The sequence below is a fragment of the Microcaecilia unicolor genome, chromosome 10 (genome assembly GCF_901765095.1).
Source record: "Microcaecilia unicolor chromosome 10, aMicUni1.1, whole genome shotgun sequence".
Classification (NCBI taxonomy): domain Eukaryota; kingdom Metazoa; phylum Chordata; class Amphibia; order Gymnophiona; family Siphonopidae; genus Microcaecilia; species Microcaecilia unicolor.
In genome coordinates this window covers 13,701,652-13,721,009 of record NC_044040.1, presented here as the reverse complement: position 1 = coordinate 13,721,009, position 19,358 = coordinate 13,701,652, and the positions used below count along the sequence as shown (strand labels likewise).

General features: G+C 46.5%; 1 protein-coding gene across 1 annotated transcript in view; it reads left to right on the top strand.

The window, feature by feature from the left end:
* The window catches only part of PLXNA4 (plexin A4), a 944,413-nt gene that overhangs the window by 646,467 nt on the left and 278,588 nt on the right, over window positions 1-19,358 (top strand). Inside the window, 1 exon segment of the mRNA XM_030216701.1 lies at window positions 12,830-13,030. Within this exon segment, the coding sequence (XP_030072561.1) occupies window positions 12,830-13,030 (201 nt within the window).

Genomic DNA, 19,358 nt, shown 5'->3' with positions numbered 1-19,358 from the left:
TGTTCAAGAGCCTACTCCTCCTACTCCCCCTTTCCTCAGATTCTACTTTTCGTAGGAATTTGTGTACCTCCACCCTTGTGGTGGTTTGGCTTGCTTTACAAGATTTCCACCATGCATATGCATGAGGTCTATTTTAGAGGTACTCGGGGTCCACAGGCCAGTTGGGTTTCTAGGATATCCCATAGATATCGTGTAATGTCTTTTGGAGAGGGTGTAGCTAGTGAAAGTCCTTGGGAGGACCTTAGTGTCCTTGGCGGTGTGTGGAGGATCATCCTATTCTTCAGATAAGATCAATGCTGATGACATTCAGTTTTCCCCCTGTCTCTGGTTCTTCTGATAAAACATTGGAATTTTTGCCATTTTCTCTGCAGACTATTAATACTTGGACGAATGCTAACAGATTGAAACTGAGGGGCCCATTTACAAAGGCACGCTGAAAAATGGCCTGTGGTAGTGTCAGCGCGTGCAGAATCATTTTTCAGTGCACAAGTAAAAAAATGCCATTTTAAAAATTTGGGCCTAAAATGGACGTGCGGCAAAATGAAAATTGCCACGCGACCATTTCGGGTCTGAGACGTTACCGCCAGCCATTGACCTAGCGGTAAGGACTCACGTGGTAACCAGGCGGTAATGATCTATGCGTGTAAAATGCCAATTACCGCCCGTGCGCCAGAGAATATAAATATTTTCCAGCGCATGTAGCGGACGTGCGTCAAAAATGAAATTACCGCAAGGGCCACGAGCTAGCCGGGTGGTAACTCAAACTTGATGCGCATTGGGCTCATGTAGGCGCCTACATGGCTCAGTAAAATGGCCCCTGAATGTCTCTAAAACACAAGCGTTAGTGCTTTCATATTCCTCCCCAGTGGAGTTTCCAGTTGATTTAAGACAGGTGATGATACTGTTCTGATTCAAATTGAGATTAAGTATCTAGGTACTATAACGGACTCTACCTTGTTGTTTCAGTCACATATAGAAACTTTGGTGAAAAGGATCTTTTTTTAAGCTAAGTTGTTTTGTAGATGGAAGGACCTACTTTCTAGTGAGAGTTTTAGAACAGTACTTCAATCTAAGCTGCATTGAGCCTGCCATGAGTGGGAAAGCGCGGGGTACAAATGTAACAAAAAAAAAATCTTTGGTGTCTCCTTTATTTCATTATTGTAATTCGCTGTTTTGGGGTTTGCCTTTATCTTTGTTGAAACCTTTACAGGTGGTATAAATATACAAGTATAACAAAAATTAACTGGTGCTGAAGCAAGTGACCCTCTTCTATTTTAATGGGAGAAATGAGACCTCAGAAACCTATAAAAAAAGGTCTTGTTCATATTAACTGAATAACAGAACGGTTCTCTTTCATTGGTCCCCAAAAATCTCCCTCTTCTTTTATATATGAAATGTGCTACCCATGTCATGCACAGTATTTCAAAACATTTTCAAAAAACACTGGTAAATTGACACCAGTGAATCGGGTGATATGCAATGTCAAATAAAAGACTAGCACTTATCTTCTCTCATGCCCAATGGGGCCACCGTTTCACTTTGGTAAGCTTCCTCAGGGGCTTCGTCCTGTCAAAACCTCACCACCCAAATAGTTATCATTACACACTCTTCATTTCAAAGTCTTGATTGTCAAGATAATAGCTGTAAGCCCTTCCCAGTTTCTTAATTAAGTCTGTGTGTGAGCATGGCTGTGTTGCCTAGGTCCCTCCTCTCCTTGTAAATCCACCCTATCCCAGTCCCCTCTGGTCTCACCATTCTGCTAGAGACTTCTTGGGCTGACCAGCTGTCCTCCCAGGAGTTGTCCTCCTCCACTGGGCTCCTAGTGCTAGCCACACCTATGGCGCATTCTCCCTCACAGGGCCCCTAGTACTAATCACACCCCAGAGACCTTCTCCCTCGACGGGCCTTTAGTGCCGATTGCACCCCAGAGGCCTTGACCCTCAAGGAGCCTATGGGTTTCTCCCTGCCAGGGCTCAGGCTTACTAGCCCTTAACAGGGCTCTGCAACCACCAGTACCAGGGTCTCCACTTACAGGGCTACCTCTACTCTTCCTAGCGGTAGGCACCAATAGTGCACCTGCAGGCCATTTTATTCTGCCCTGAGCTGCTCCCAAAGGCCTTCTTGCGTTTAGCAATGCTCCCAAGGGCTGTCATTCTTCCTGTCTTCAGGAGAGCTTCTAAAGGGTACTCTACCTGCTGGGGTTATTATTACAGGGTTGTACAACCACCAGTAACGGTTTCTCCACAAGATGGCTGTTCACCCTCTCAGCTAGACCCATCAAAGATAATTCAGCACAAAGCAAACTTTCCTTTTCCCACAGTGAATTCCGAACCATGCCACCAGTCTCCCCCTCCCTTAAACTTATGGGGAGCAGGTTTTCCAAATCCCTTATTCTGATCCAGCTCATCTCCATTCAGTTTGTGTGTATCATTTATCCCCACAAGCTTTATTCCCTTCATTGAATTAATCCTCTCAAAATGTGTAGAAGTACTCCCAGCAGCCTGTCCGCCTGTTGCTATTTGTATGCAGGCAGAGCTGTGGGCCCCCCCCCCCCCAACTGCAATGTAACAATGTTCAATCAGCTACATTCCTGTGCAGTTCCTAATAAGGCAAGCTAAAAGTGACAGTTATGAACTCCCCATTCACCTTAGAAAGGATAAACCTGTTTGTGTTATAAAAGCACTTTACCAAGATTTCTTCTCTCTCCTTATCCTCAATAAACCCACCCCAGATGACAAGGTGTGATAAGAAATAAATTTCCAGATCTCTGAGGAAGCGTGGTGATGTTTTCAGTTAAGCGTACCTTCTGAAGATCCAACCGTTTTAATCATTATTTAGTAGGAGATGTTGGTGATTAATGATTATATTATCTTCAAAGAACAGTTGCCCGCTGAAGTTTGTAGCTCCTCTCGGTGTTCAGCATCCCTCCTGCCCTTCCCCATCCCATGTGTCCAGCATCTGCCAGGACTCCAGTGATTGGAGGGAAAGGGTCACATGCAGGCCTGACCTATCCGATAGTGCAGAATGCATGGCAGGAAGTGACAGCCAGCTTTGGAAATGTGCTGGAACTAATATGTATATCTATATACTCTGGGGCCAATATTCAGACCGGAGGAGTTAGACTGCGCTAAGCCTGGATTTTCAATTCCGGGCCATTTCTGGTGTCCGGTATCGAATATCCAGTTTACGTTTGGGTGGTTTGAAGATAACCGGCTATGTCAATGTTCAGACGTGGCCGGTTAATCTTCAAACCGGCCAAAGATATTCCAGGGTTTTATGTGGCCGAATATGTCACTAAACCCGTTTTAAAAATTGGCAAATGGGCGGTTATATCGCATGATATAGCTGCCTATCCACTAGCTGCTAACCAGGAATATTCAGCGAGAGATAGCTGGTTATTCCCCACTAAATATCGGCGGATAGCCGGATATATCCTGTTTAACCGGTCAGCATCCGTTCCTTTTCCAGATATATATATATATAGATATAGAAAGATACACACATACTACAGAACAACTTGAGGGAACAAGAGAAACACCTAATCACACTGACCACCCTTCAACATCTTCAGTCCTTCTGTGACTGTTCTCTTGTGCTTGACTGCTTAAATATTTTAAATTTAAATGCTTTACTTTTTGTCTATTAGATTGTAAGCTCTTTGAGCAGGGACTGTCTTTCTTCTGTGTTTGTACAGCGCTGCGTACACTTTGTAGCGCTCTAGAAATGTTAAATAGTAGTAGAAGTAAAGTGACTTGACCCAAAATCACAAGAGACGTCAGTGGTAGCAGCGGAATTTGAACCCCCACCATCTCTCGCTCTCGAGCTCTGCCACTGTGCTGAATGGGAAACATTCTAATCTCGAGAAGTAAAAAAAATCTCACGTTGTCCTACATAGTAACATAGTAGATGACGGCAGAAAAGGACCTGCACGGTCCATCCAGTCTGCCCACTTTTTTGTGTATACCTTACCTTGATTTGTACCTGTCTTTTTCAGGGCACAGACCGTACAAGTCTGCCCAGCACTATCCCCGCCTCCCAACCTCCAGCCCCGCCTCTGCCATCCAATCTCCGCTAAGCTCCTGAGGATCCCTTCCTTCCGAACAGGTTTCCTTTATGTTTATCCCACGCATGTTTGAATTCCGTTACCGTTTTCATCTCCACCACCTCCCGCGGGAGGGCATTCCAAGCATCCACTACTCTCTCCGTGAAAAAATACTTCCTGACATTTTTCTTGAGTCTGCCCCCCTTCAATCTCATTTCATGCCCTCTCGTTCTACCGCCTTCGTATCTCCTCAGTCTGAAGGATAAAAACGAGAAATATTTTTGCGAACAAGAACACATTTTGTGTTATTTCCCATAAAATTCAGATTTCATGATACAGTATTTGCAGCTTTCAGAGCTGTCAACTCAACTCCTTTCCATTTGGCAATAGAAATAACATTTGTGTCACTGTCAGGCATTCTTGGTAGAATATATTTCAATGAACAGTTAAGACATCTTTTTCTATTCTCAAATCTCTCTTCAGAGCTGTCTAATGTTGCGAAGCTGCCAGTTCTGTAGTAGAAGGTTCCTTTTTTTTCAGTGTATATTGTTTGTTTGTTTTTTCATTATGCTCTGCTAAAACTTCCCTCAGCAGTGCATTTGAATGGAGGATAAAACGTTCTTTTTTCTCTCTGAAATGTCCTAAAGCCCCTCATTAGAGTTTTCACATTTTTGCGAGTCTGGCATTGGCCCATATGAGGCTTTGCAATTGTAATTCCCAAGCTCAAGACTAGAACATGCTTTCAGCATTACCGTAGATTGGACCGGGGAGCCTTATATCAGAGCGTGTTGATAGGAGAAGACCAGGTCACAGAAGAACGCAAGAAAAGGAAAAGGGCAGAGGTATTTTAACCATCACCACAGAGTGGCGATTGTCTTTCCGCTTCTTTTCATGGTTGTTTCTTTATTCTCTTAAATTGATCTCTTTTGAGCATGACTCACTGGACACACTGGGGATAATTCTATAACATATTATGCACATAATTGATTAGAATAGTGGCATTAATGTGCATACATCCTCAAAAATGTGGGATACAAATGTAACAAATAAATAAATAAATAAAAAAAACAACAACAAGGGAAAACATGCCACTCCCAAATAAGAAATTGAAACAATGAAAAGGAGTGTTCTAATCAAGAAAAAGTAGTGGACACTATCCAGCTCATTTTCGAAGGAGATCACCGGCCATCTTCCGATACATACATAAGTACATAAGTAATGCCACACTGGGAAAAGACCAAGGGTCCATCGAGCCCAGCATCCTGTCCACGACAGCGGCCAATCCAGGCCAAGGGCACCTGGCAAGCTTCCCAAACGTACAAACATTCTATACATGTTATTCCTAGAATTATGGATTTTTCCCAAGTCCATTTAGTAGTGGTTTATGGACTTGTCCTTTAGGAAACCATCTAACCCCTTTTTAAACTCTGCCAAGCTAACCGCCTCACAAATCGGGAGATGACCGGCGATCTCCTAAAGCCGGCCAAATTGGTATAATCGAAAGCCGATTTTGGTCGGCGCCAACTGCTTTCCATCGTGGAGCCGGCCAAACTTCAAGGGGGTGTTTCGGTAGGGTAGCGGGGGCGGGACAGGGGCGTGCGTTGAGATGGCCAGCTTCGCCCAATAATGGAAAAAATAAAGCCGGCCTTGACGAGCATTTGGCCGACTTTACTTGGTCCCTTTTTTTTCAGGTTCAAGTCCCAAAAAACTGCCTGAACTGACCAGATGACCACCGGAGGGAATCGGGGATCACTAATCCCCTCCCACTCTAAAAAACAAAAAAACAAAAAACAACTTAAAAATTTTTTTTTGCCAGCCTCAAATGTCATACTCAGGTCCACTGCAGCAGTATACAGGTGCCTGGAGCAGTTTTAGTGGATGAAGTGGACTTCAGGCAGGCGGACCCAGGCCCATCCCCCCCTACCTGTTATACTTGTGGTGGTAAATAGGAGCCCTTCAAAACCCACCTGAAACCCACTGTACCCACATGTAGGTGCCCCCCTTTACCCCTTAGGGCTATGGTAGTGGTGTATATAGTTGTGGGGAGTGGGTTTTGGAGGGGGGTTGGGGGGCTCAGCACCCAAGGTAAGGGAGCTATGCACCTGGGAGCTATTTTTATTTTTTTTTCACTTTCTAGAAGTGCCCCCTAGGGTGCTCGGTTGGTGTCCTGGCATGTCAGGGGGACCAGTACACTACGAATCCTGGCCCCTCCCATGATGAAATGCCTTGGATTTGGCTGGGTTTGAGATGGCCGGCTTCGGTTTCCATTATGGGCAAAAACCAAGGCTGGCCATCTCAAACCCGGCCATCTCTGACATTTGGGTGGCCCCAACTGTATTATCGAAAAAAAAGATGGCCGGCCATCTTTTTTCGAAAATACGGTTGGCTCCGCCCACTGGTGGAGCCGGCCCCGGAGATGGCCGGCCATGGAGATGACCGGTGCCGTTCGAAAATGCCCCTCCACGTAAAACTACTAAAAAAATCTTGAACAACAAGGAAAATTCCCTGAAGTAAATCTAGCTTGGAGGCATCATATAGCAATTATATCAGATATAAAATCTCCTAGAGGCCAAAGCTATTCCAGATCTGCAGCATGTGTACTGATCATCTGTCTTCAATGCTATAATGTCTTTTTAAAATTATTTTATTATAAACAATCTTTAAAGGAATTTTAAAAGTCAAAGGGGTCTTTTTACTAAGCCACGTAAGTGTCTACGCATGCCCAACATGCCCCAAAAAGGAGTTCCTGCCCGGCTACCGCGTGACTCTTGCAGTGATCTCATTTTTGGCGCGTGTCTGATACACGCGTCCAAAAAAATAATTTTTAGTTTTGGACATACGTATCGGATGCGCGCCAAGTGGCATTTGACGCACGTAGGTCATTACCGCCCGGTTACCATGTGAGACTTTACAGCTAGGTCAATGGCTGGCGGTAAGGTCTCAGACCCAAAATGGACGTGCGGCAGTTTTGATTTTGCCACACGTCCATTTTCAGCAAAAATGTTAAAAAAGGCAGTTTTCGCAGGCACGCTAAAAAATGAATCTGCGCGTGCCCAAAACACGTGCCTACACTACCACAAGCCATTTTTCAGCGCACCTTAGTAAAAGGAACCCCGAATCAGCATCTCCAGTACTTAACTGACACAGAGCTAGCACAGTGTTGAAGGGAAGCTAGATTTACTTCAGAGAGTTTTCCCTGTTGATGATCAAGATTTTTTGAGTAGTTTTTACATGGTTTCCACTACTTTTTCTCGATTAGAACACTCCTTTTCATTGTTTCAATTAATGTGCATGCATAAATGCCAAAGTTCTGCTTAAGAAGTATTCTATACATATGTGCTTATGGGTTCCTTTTTCTAAGCTGCGGTAAGCACTAACGCATGCTTACTTCATCTAAGAATGCCTTACCATGGGGCATGGTTATTTATTTATTTATTTATTTATTTTATTTTTTTGCTGCATTTGTACCCCACATTTTCCCACCTATTTGCAGGCTCAATGTGGCTTACATTATTCCGTCATGGCTTTCACCATTTCAGAGTTAGAGATACAAGTGTGATGATACATAGATAACCTGGTTAGGCATCCTGTGGTAACTTTTGCATGATCATGTGCTACCCACGCGCTAAAGCATAAAAAATTATTTTTTTTGCGCTGGGGGCAGGCCCTGTGCTAATCTGTTAATGCAGCTACATTGCCGCATGTTAACCAATTAGCTTGTGCTTCGCGCATGAGCCCTCACTGCCTACACAACAGTTGGCGGAAGGGGCTCATGCTTTGCCAGAGCTTTTTCTAAAATGTTACTAGACTGAGCATGTCCTGATTTCTCAATTCTAACCTTTGCATTCTATGTAAAATGGGACTCCATGTGTATAGTTTATATATGTTTGGATTTAGCTCACCCTGTTTGAGTAATGGTTCTAGGCATCTTACATTCAGGTATGCTAGAAATTTCTCTGCTCCTGGAGATCTCACAATCTAAAGTTTGCTCTCAAGGCAATGGAGGGTTAAGTGACTTCCCCAAGGTCACGTGGCGGTGGAGAAGCATTTTCGAAAGGGACGTCCAAGTTGCGATTTGGATGTCCTTGCAAAACAGCGAAATCCAGGGGCGGGGAAACCTGTATTTTCGAAACAGGATGGACGTCCATCTTTCGTTTTCGAAAATACCATCAGGGACATCCAAATCCTTAAATTTGGACATCCCTAGATTTGGACGTCCCTAGACAAGGACGTTTCTGACTTTGGGCGATTTTCAAAACCAAAGATGTCCATGTCAAAAACGTCCTAATGCAAGCCATTTGGGTATGGGAGGAGCCAGCATTTGTAGTGCACTAGTCCCCCTGACATGCCAGGACACCAACCGGGCAACCTAAGGGGCACTGCAGTGGACTTCATAAATTGCTCTCAGGAACATAGCTCCCTTACCTTGTGTGCTGAGCCCCCCCAAAACCCACTACCCACAACTGTACACCACTACCATAGCCCTTAAGGGGGAAGGGGGGCACCTAGATGTGAATGCAGTGAGTTTGTGGTGGGTTTTAGAGGGCTTGCTGTTTCCTCCACAAATGTAACAGGTAGGGGGGTACAGGCCTGGGTCCGCCTGCCTGAAGTGCACTGCACCCACTAAAACTGCTCCCAGGACCTGCATGCGCTGTCATGGACCTGAATATGACACGACATATTTTGAAAGATGTTTTTTGAGGGTGGGAGGGGGTTAGTGACCACTGGGGGAGTAACGGGAGGTCATCCCCGATTCTCTCCGGTGGTCATCTGGTCATTTTGGGCACCTTTTTGTGCCTTAGTCGTAAGAAAAACACGTCCGGGTGAAAACGTCCAAGTGTTCATCAGAGACGTCCTTGTTTTTTTCAATTATGAGTCAAGGATGTCCAAGTGTTAGATATGCCCAAGTCCCGCCTTCGCTACGCCTCCGACCCACCCCCTTGAACTTTGGCCATCTTTACAATGGAGTGCAGTTGGAGACGTCCTAAATTGGGTTTCTATTATACCGATTTGGACGTCCCTGGGAGAAAGACGTCCATTTTCCGATTTATGTCGAAAGATGACATCCTTCTCTTTCGAAAATGAGCCCAAAAGTATAGCAGTGGGATCTGAACACTGACTTGTCTGGTTCTTAGTCTATTACTCTAATCGCTAGGCTACTCCTCCGCTTTCCCCAGGAATTAGGCACATGGGCAGGATAAATAGGAAAATGTGCATACCATTAAAAGCAAAGCTGCCATGATAGAAGCGTGCTGAGAACCAGGTCCGGTGGAACACGGTAATCAGAGTATGCATGGCAGAGGGGCGCCAACATTCGAGGGGTGCTAGAAACTGCCATGCATACCACTTGTGCTGTGCTCCACTGGCCACTACCGCTGAAGGCCAAGGCCCAACCTGGTGGTGTAGTGGACTCCGGCTGTGGAGGCAGGAAAGAATCCCACTCTTTCCTGCCTGCTGCTGCTATTCAATCTCTGTTTTGCTCTTCTCAGCAGCCGTTTTTTAAACACTGTGGTGCCGCCCCGCAGCGCAGAAGAGCAAAGCAGATACGGAGTAGCGGCAGCAGGCAGGAAAGAGTGAGATTCTTCCCTGCCCCCGCAGCGGCCACTTCACCACCAGGGCGGGCGGGCCCTTCAAAGTAGGAGTGTAGTGTGTGGGTCTTGTGGTATGCGGGAGGGGGATGGCAGGGACGGCAGCAACTACAGCGGTGTGGTGGGGGGGCAGGTTTTGGCATAGTATAAGATAAACCAATGGACTGCATTAGGGGCTTATAGCCCATTTAGTTATGTTTAAGCAAATGAGAGATCTGCATGAAAGAAAATATTATTATTTTGACTTACGAAAACCACGTCCCTGAAACATGCTCAAAATGGAATAATCCATTTATACAAAAGAGATGAGGTGAAGATGTGACTTCATGTATCCCAATGAAAGAAGAGTTTAATTTCCTTCCAATCTTTATAACACCAGGCTTCCCAAGATAGATTGCAACAACAGTTAAGATGAACCCATCAGTAAACAGGATATCCTCACTGAAATTTGGCCATGTATTACTGTATTGTGTAGAAAAAGGAGTACAAAATATAACTTTTATTAGTTCTGTTTCCACCAGCTACAATAATTTTTATTTTTATATATAATTTTATTATATGGGAAGCTTTCAAATAAATTAAAAAGCTATCGAGTACAGGTGGATGTGGAACAGGTGGATGTGAAGCGTCTGTTCACGCTTTCCAAAAATACTAGGACTAGGGGGCATGCGATGAAACTACAGTGTAGTAAATTTAAAACAAATCGGAGAAAATCTTTCTTCACCCAACGTATAATTAAACTCTGGAATTCGTTGCCGGAGAAAGTGGTGAAGGCGGTTAGCTTAGCAGAGTTTAAAAAGGGGCTAGACGGTTTCCTAAAGGACAAGTCCATAAACCGCTACTAAATGGACTTGGGAAAAAATCCACAATTCCAGGAATAACATGTATAGAATGTTTGTACGTTTGGGAAGCTTGCCAGGTGCCCTTGGCCTGGATTGGCCGCTGTCATGGACAGGATATGGGCTCGATGGATCCTTGGTCTTTTCCCAGTGTGGCATTACTTATGTACTTATGAGTAAAAAAACAAAACAAAAATTTTGTTCTTCACTTTTTAAGGCACTGGGCTGAAAAGGGGGATGGGGTGGCAGAAGAGGGCGTGGAGAAAAGAGAAAGGAGATGCTGGACAAGGGGGAGGGGGGCACCAGAGACCCAAGCACCGACCCTGCTGTGGACCCCATCAATTAATAATACCCTCTCCTCTTTGTACCTCTCTTTCCCTACTGATGTGGCAAGCAGGGTTCTGAAATACTGTCAGAACCCGATCCAGAATTCCTATAAGGTAGCAGCTGTTCTGGGTTATTGATTAGATAATCAGGTTTGCCCACAGCAGTACCCCTCATAATTCATTAGAAGATGGACAGCAAAGGCCGTCTAGAGATCCATAAGAGCAAAAACTCTTCTGTAATCAAATAGTCAGTGGAGTAGGCCTGATTGATGGCTGCCTGGTGCCAATGACATCATCTGTATGGACTGTCACCAGGATGAGGTCACCCCAGTGCATCAGCAATAAAGAATGAATTAGTATTTCACCTGGGGCAGTGAATGGGCTACTTCTGTGCTGTAAATCCTTTTCCATTTTTGCTCGGCTTTCCGAAAGACAGTTATGCATGAATTGCTGTCATCAAAGCCGGAACATTTTTCTGCCTGAAACTTTCATATTAATGTCCAAAAAAAATACAGAACCCACACAAGTGTCTAGAGCTAAAATATATTTGAGAGATACTGTCAACCATTCAGGTTGACTAAATCCTTCCAGCGTATATAGGGACAGGCTTATGAACCTCGACATGTGTACGCTGGGAGAGAGGAGACATGATAGAGACGTTTAAATATCTCAAGGGCATTAATGTACAGGAAGTGAGCCTTTTTCAACTGAAGGAGAGCTCTGGAACGAGGGGGCATACGATGACGTTAAGAGGGAATAGGCTTAGGAATAATCTAAGAAAGTATTATTTTACGGAAAGGGTGGTGGAAGCGTGGAATGGCCTCCCGATGGAGGTTGTGGAGTCTAGGACTGTGTCAGAATTTAAGAAGGCATGGGATAAGCACATGGGATCGCTTAGGAAAAGGAAGAGTTAGGGGTTACAGACAGTGGCGTTCCTAGGGGGGCTGACACCCAAGGCGGATCGCCAATGCGCCCCGCCCCCCGGGTGCAGCGCCCCCGGAACAGCGCGATGCCCCCCCCGGCAAAAGAACCCCCAATCCCCCAGCAAAAGAACCCCCCGGGTGCACGCCGCTGGGGGGGGGGGGGGTGCCGCGTGCCTGCCGGCTCTTCGTTTTCATGCTCCCTCTGCCCCGGAACAGGAAGTAACCTGTTCCGGGGCAAAGGGAACATGAAAACGAAGAGCCCCCCAGAGGCGTGCACCTGGGGCGGGCTGCCCCCACTGCCCCCCACCTTGGTACGCCACTATTTACAGAGGATGGGCAGACTGGATGGGTCATATGTAGGGTTACCATTCGTCTGGATTTCCCCGGACATGTCCTCTTTTTGAGGGCATGTCCGGGGCGTCTGGCGGATTTTGCCCGCACCCACATTTGTCCGGATTTCTGGACAAACGTGGGCGTGGGCAGGTGCGTGCATGCGGTGGGCGTGGGCGGGCGATCGGCGCCGTGGGTCTGGTCTCCCGTCCCCTCCCCTTCCTTACCATGTTCCCTGGTGGTCTAGTGACGTCTTCAGGGCAGGAAAGAGCCCCCTCTTTCCTGCCCAGAGCGCTGCCTCCCCTGTCCATCATCCTTCTCGGTCTGGCTGGGGATTCAAAATGGCCGCAGAGAGTTGAACTCTCGCGAGGCCGCTTCAACTCTTGGTGGCCATTTTGAATCCCCAGCCAGACCGAGGAGGATGCAGCAGGCAAGGGCAGGCAGCGCTCCGGGCAGGAAAGAGGGGGCTCTTTCCTGCCCCGAAGAGAAGACGCTACTAGACCACCAGGGCTAGATAGTAAGTGAGGGGGGGTATGTGACGGGGGGGAGGGGACTATGTGACGGGGGGATGGTGAATAGGGGGCCGAACGAGGACCCGAAGGGGTGTGGTGGGGCAGGGCATGAGGCGTGGCGGGGGCGGGGGTGGGGTAGGGGGCGTGACATGTGTCCTCTTTTTCAGAGGACACAAAATGGTAACCCTAGTCATATGGCCTTTATCTGCCGTCATGTTTCTATGCTCTATATAAGAATTCTCAGAGAGACTTGTTCCTTCTTTTTCCAGGAATGTCCGCAGCTGCTTCAGACTGAGAAGATTTTAGTTCCTGTGGATGTGGTCAAGCCTATCACCCTAAAAGCAAAGAACCTGCCGCAACCACAGTCTGGCCAGAGAGGATATGAATGTATTCTGAACATCAAAGGCAACGAGCAGAGGGTGCCGGCTTTGAGGTTCAACAGTTCCAGCGTGCAGTGTCAGAACAACTCAGTGAGTGAAATGTTCTGTGAGAGCCATTGTGGGCGGTGTGTTGCAAGTCAAAGAAGGAAAACAGAGAAAAAGCCACTGAATTAAGTGCATTTAAATCAGTTTTTAAAAAAACCCAAAACAGAAATCCCCACTGCTGAATGAATTCGGATTTATTTCTCATGTGCAAAAATCCTGAAGGCAAAGTATGCATCCAAGATTTAATATCCCACGGCCAGTCATGATGGTTTTAAGGAATAAAGAACCTCAGAGATCCCAGCCTCAGGCCAGGGAAGAGAAGCTCAGGAAGCCTCTTAGTTCGGGGAAGGAATAGCCTTGTTGGCAGTAGCTTCAGACTCAGTTCACTGCGGAGCAGTTTTGGTGCTGTGAGCAGGGGCATTTCTAATTATGCTAAGCGAAGCGACTGCCTCAAGTGTTGAATTTTTGCGGTGACAGAAAGTGTCCCCAACAACATGCCCCTGCAGCAGTGACCTCTCTTGCTTCCTATCACCCCAAGCCCTCATCCCACATCAGTTGCTGCCACTGCCGCTTCCTTTTATATGCGGCAGCATTAATTTAGCAGGGATTCATTGCCAGAGAATGTGGTAAAGGCAGTTAGCTTAGCAGGGTTTAAAAAAGGTATGGATGGCTTCCTAAAGGAAAAGTCCATAAATCATTATTAAATTGATTTCTAGGATAAGCAGCATAAAATGTATTGAACATTTTTGGGATCTTGCCAGGTATTTGTGACCTAGATTTGCCACTGTTGGAAACAGGATGCTGGGCTTGATGGACCTTTGGTCTGTCCCAGTGTGGCAATACTTATGTACTTATGAGAAGCTGTGGGACCTTCCACCTTGCGTGCACTGCTAAAGGCTCTGCCGGTTCTTCTCTTGGTGATGTTCACTTCCTGCTTGAGGGGCATGACCTACAAAACCTTTAGCAGCACACACAAGGTAGAAGGCTTCATGGCTTCTCTCTGCTTTATTCTCACTGCCACACATTCCAGGATGCAGCGGTGGAGGAAGAAGAGAGGTATGAAGATGGATCAGTGCTTGGGAAGTAGTGGAGATGCTGGATGAGAGAGGGGGGGAATGAAAAAGAGATATGTTTGCTTAGGGATGGAAGGGAAGATAGGAGAGATGCTGGAATGAGGTGGCGAACAAGGCTGGGTTATGGAAGAGGAAAGAGAAAGGAGACGCTTGACAGGGTAGGGAAGGGAAGGTGGATGGTGATGTGGTGGTGGTGGGGATAAATAGGGACACCGAAGAGAGATAGTAGTAGTGCCTGACCCTGCCCATTGAAATCAGTGTTGCAAGTTCCATAATGCAGCAGGACGGGGTGCTCAGAAAGCAAGGGCTGTCCCAAAATCTCCAGCCTAGAAATGGATAACTTGCCATCTCTGTGGCTGTGAGCTTGTCAAAATGGAAGTTCCCAAAAAGAGAGAAGCAAGACAAAGTGACAGTGGGGCCATATTCAGACCATGGGAGTTAGCTGGGCCTGCCTTCCATGGTTGACGGCAAACCCAAAGATTCAATGCTGAAGAAGAGGTGAAAGTGGAAGATACTAACTATGAGGGAAGGAGGGAATAGAGAGAGGGAGAGATTGACCATGGCGGGAAGAAGGAGGTGAGAGGAGGGAGATGTGTATTTTGAGGGGGGGATGGGGAGAGGGGAGTAGCTGCACTGTTGGAGGAAGAAGAAAGGAGAAGGGGACAAGGAGATGCCAAGCTACAAACTGGCGGGGGGCGGGAGAAGGAGAGAGAGAGAGAGAGAGAGAGAGAGAGAGAGAGAGAGAGAGAGACCAGATGGGAAAGAAGAGAGGGGAAGAGATGCTGGACCTAGTCATAAATTTGTTATAAATACACCGGCCAATGTTCAGCCCGCGGGAGGCAGGCTGGCTAAGTCCTGTGATTAGTGCTGAGCCCCGATATTCAATGCCGGGCCATTTCAGGTGACAGGCATTGAAAATCCAGGGTTTTTTTTTCGGCTGGTTTAAACTTAACCACCCAAGTTAATGGCTAAGTTTATAGCGTCCAAAGATGGGACTGCTATTTAGGTGGTCCTATTTGACCGCTTAACTTAGCTGGCAATGTGCTGAATATTCACGGCTAGCCGGACATATCGCACAATGTAGCCGGTTAGCCGCTAAATGCTAATATTCAACGGAGATAACCAGCTATCTCATGCTGAATTTTAGCGCTTAGCTGGTTATCTGCTATTTAACCAGCCAGGAGCCATTCCTGGCTGGTTAACTAGTGCTGCATATCGGCCAGACAGACTTTTTCATATTAATTTTCAAAAAATTGATGGAGGCAGGCAAGGGGGTACATGGGAGCTTCCTGTGGGTGGGTGTTCACCATTAGGGGTGCATAGTGGGGAGAGGTTGATCACCATGGGGGGCACACTAAAGTGGGTGGGGGGGACACAGCGGTGGAGATGGAATGGCACAGTGAAGGTTCGCCTACAGCATTAGATACCCTAGGGCTAGCCCTTGATGGTCCCCAGTGAACCTCTAGCTCTGTTCTTGTTTCTTTAGCCTCTGGAGCTGTTACAGATCCTGTTTAGAGAATAGGTGGTCCTGATCACCCTGCTGGAGATATACAACTATACCCAGCTTCTCTTTTACTCATCTGCATATCCTTTACAGCCTTCTCCGGGGTGACTCCCAGGTCCACCCCGATCTTCCCAGGGCCCTCACTCCAGGTGCCCAGGGTTTCCAGGTGCTTTTTGGTCTCAAGCTCTGTGCTGTGACTGGGACAGTGGGAACGAGCTGCACCCACTCCTAAGTAGCTGCTGTTACTGCTAATTGCTCATATGTTTCTCCTTATAGATTGTCCTGACTTGGGCAATCTCCATCTTCTATTCTTTCTTGAGCTTAGATGGCTAGGGTCTATGAGGTGGATGGGCTCTAGCCATAGGAGCCAGCTCTGTGGGTGCTTGAGCACCCCCAATATCAAATAAATGTAACAGTGTCCAAGAAGGGTCATTTCCATGGGGTTTAGCATCCTCAATCATTTTGAAACGTTTGCTCTTTTGGCTGTACCCTCACATGCAAGGTCAGCCGCTGGGGAGGTTAGGAGCCAAAGACAATGATTTCAACTATGCTAAGGGGTTTTATACCCCTGGCAAATTCCCTCTAAAACTAGTTTCTACTCCTCATTATAATACTAGTCTCAGGGGAAACTGCTCTCTAGCAACCAAACACTATAGTAACGTGAAAGTATATGATTCCCTAAGGTCTCTACACCAGCATCAAGTACAGTTTTAAAAAAATATAATATTAATTTTTCAAACTGCAACTTCCTGTAACATTCCTAGTCGGCATTATAAGATATTCAGCAGCCAGTGACCAGTTCTTCATCTGGGAATACTATGCTCATTTGTAACAGCTCATAAAACACAGCGATTGCTCATTGTTGGTATTTAATTCAACAGAATTGTGTACCTTTTTATTTTATAAGCATCCCTGGGTCCTCATTGATGAAAGGTCATTAGAAGGGGGAGGGGGTGTTTGACTCTGCCTCCACAATCGAGATCCTTTCTACTTGTAATGGTTATGTCATGCTGTTCTTAACAGTGGTCAGTGACGGTATAAACTATGGACTGTACACGTGTTGCCTGAGTCTGTGGCTCACAGCACTTGTTTCTCCTCCACAGTCCCTGTAATACTGCTGGTTCGGATTTCAGAGCGCCTGCTGCATGTTAGGGTTCTGTATTCTGCTTCCAAAGAAAGCATTTTGCAAGGCGTCTTGCTCAACCGATGTAAGCTGTCACGGCTGATGCATGCAAAGGTTGGTCACACCTGGCTGCAGAAACCCCAACACAGTTCTATTGCTGTCAGTGGTCTTGAGTGCAGGAAACTCACAACCAGCCATGAGAAGTGACATTTGGATACACTCATATATTAGTATTTTACTAAAGAAAAGTAAAAAAACAAAAAACAAAGACAGAATATACGAGAGACACCAAGGTGTCCTCATTTTCTAAGAGAGCCAGGTCAAGTTTAGACTGATTTCAACTGATCCTGGCTAGATCATGTGCACTAGTTTAGGTTCTTAGGAAATGGGAACTCAGAAGAATCGGTCAAAACCAGGGGTTCCCGACCCAGTCCTCAGGACACACCTAGCCAGTCAGGTTTTCAGGATATCCAGAATGAATATGCATGAGCAGTGGCGTTCCTAGAGTGGCTGACACCCAGGGCGGATCACCGATGCGCCCCCCCCGGGTGCAGCGCCCCCCACCCCCGGCGAAAGGACACCCCCCCCCCCCCGGGTGCATTTTTACCTGCTGGGGGGAGGGGGTGCCGCGCGCCTGTCTGCTTCGCTCATTCCATACTCCATCTGCCCCGGAACAGGAAGTAACCTGTTCTGGGGCAGAGGGAGCATGGAACGAGCGGAGCAGACAGGTGCGCGGCGTGCACCCGGGGCGGACTGCACCCACCGCCCCCCCCCCCCCCCCAGGAACACCAATGTGCATGAGGTAAAATTGTGTGCACTGCCTTCATTGTACACAGACCTATCTCATGCATACCCAATGTAGATATCTTGAAAACCAGATTGGCTAGGTGTGTCCTGAAGATGGAACTGAGATCCGGCAGTCTAAACCAAGGCCCTGAAATTCAAAAGCTAAAATCTTAATGATGTCGGCCATTATGTGGATAATGGAGGCAGTTCTATAAAGGAGCACCATGCGTTGGGCATCTCAATGGTGCCCACTGACCACCAATTGTATAATGGTATCTGTGTGAGTAGATGCTATTATAAAATGCTAGGGTAACTCAGTATCGGTGCTACCTTACATTTGGGTACCCTCATTACATAATTGATAGCACCTAAATGCCCTGTGGATGCATGTAACTTACAATATTCTATAAGTTATGTGCATAACTAGGAGCCCCTCTCTTATCTGACCCCTTACAGTACGTACTGTACTAATGCACGTAAATTCCAGATTTCTCAGCACCTATTGCACATGGAGTGGAGGAGTGGCCTAGTGGTTAGAGCACCAGACTTGACATCCAGGGGTGCCTTGTTCAAATCCCACTGCTGCTCCTTGTGATCTTGGGCAAGTCACTTAACCTTCCATTGTCTCAGGTACAAAATTAGATTGTGAGCCCTCCAGGGACAGGGAAGTACCTAGTCCACCTGTATGTAGCTCACCTTGAGCTACTACTGAAAAAGGTGTGACCAAAATCCAAATAAATACCTATGGGAGCCTAGTTATAGAAACATAGAAGCTCGACGACAGATGAAGGCCAAATGGCCCATCCAGTCTGCCCATCCTCTGGTGCTTCGATACTGTGTTTTCAAACTCTAGGAAAGGCAGGTTCCCTGGAATCCTGCAGATCTTGCCTGTCCCTCACTACTGAAAATGTGATAATGAAGCAGCACCCCCTACTGGCAGGGCTGTAGGTGGAGGACTCCCATACAGCTTAGAGGGAACATTGCAACCATCTACATACCACCACTGAAAATTCACAGGTTTTAGGCACTAAGAACACCCTATTTGCAACTTCTACTACTACTACTACTTATCATTTCTGTAGCACTACTAGACGTATGCAGCGCTGTACACTTGACCACGAAGAGACAGTCCCTGCTCGACAGAGCTTTCAATCTAATTAGGACAGACTTGTTTGTCCTGTTTGTCTGTCCTAATTAGATTGAAAGCTCTGTCGAGCAGGGACTGTCTCTTCGTGGTCAAGTGTACAGCGCTGCATACGTCTAGTAGTGCTACAGAAATGATAAGTAGTAGTAGAAGTTGCAAATAGGGTGTTCTTAGTGCCTAAAACCTGTGAATTTTCAGTGGTGGTATGTAGATGGTTGCAATGTTCCCTCTAAGCTGTATGGGAGTCCTCCACCTACAGCCCTGCCAGTAGGGGGTGCTGCTTCATTATCACATTTTCAGTAGTGAGGGACAGGCAAGATCTGCAGGATTCCAGGGAACCTGCCTTTCCTAGAGTTTGAAAACACAGTATTGAAGCACCAGAGGATGGGCAGACTGGATGGGCCATTTGGCCTTCATCTGTCGTCGAGCTTCTATGTTTCTATAACTAGGCTCCCATAGGTATTTATTTGGATTTTGGTCACACCTTATCTCTTGTTTGTCCTGTTTGAGATAAGGGAATATTAAACTGAGGATGATAAAATAAGGGTTCTGAACAAGTGAATAAGGGTTAGGAGTTAAAAGCAGCATCAAAAAGGTGGGCTTTTAGCTTAGATTTGAAGACGGCCAGAGATGGAGCTTGACGTACCGGCTCAGGAAGTCTATTCCAGGCATGGTGCAGCAAGATAAAAGGAACGGAGTCTGGAGTTAGCGGTGGAGTAGAAGGGTGCAGATAAGAGAGATTT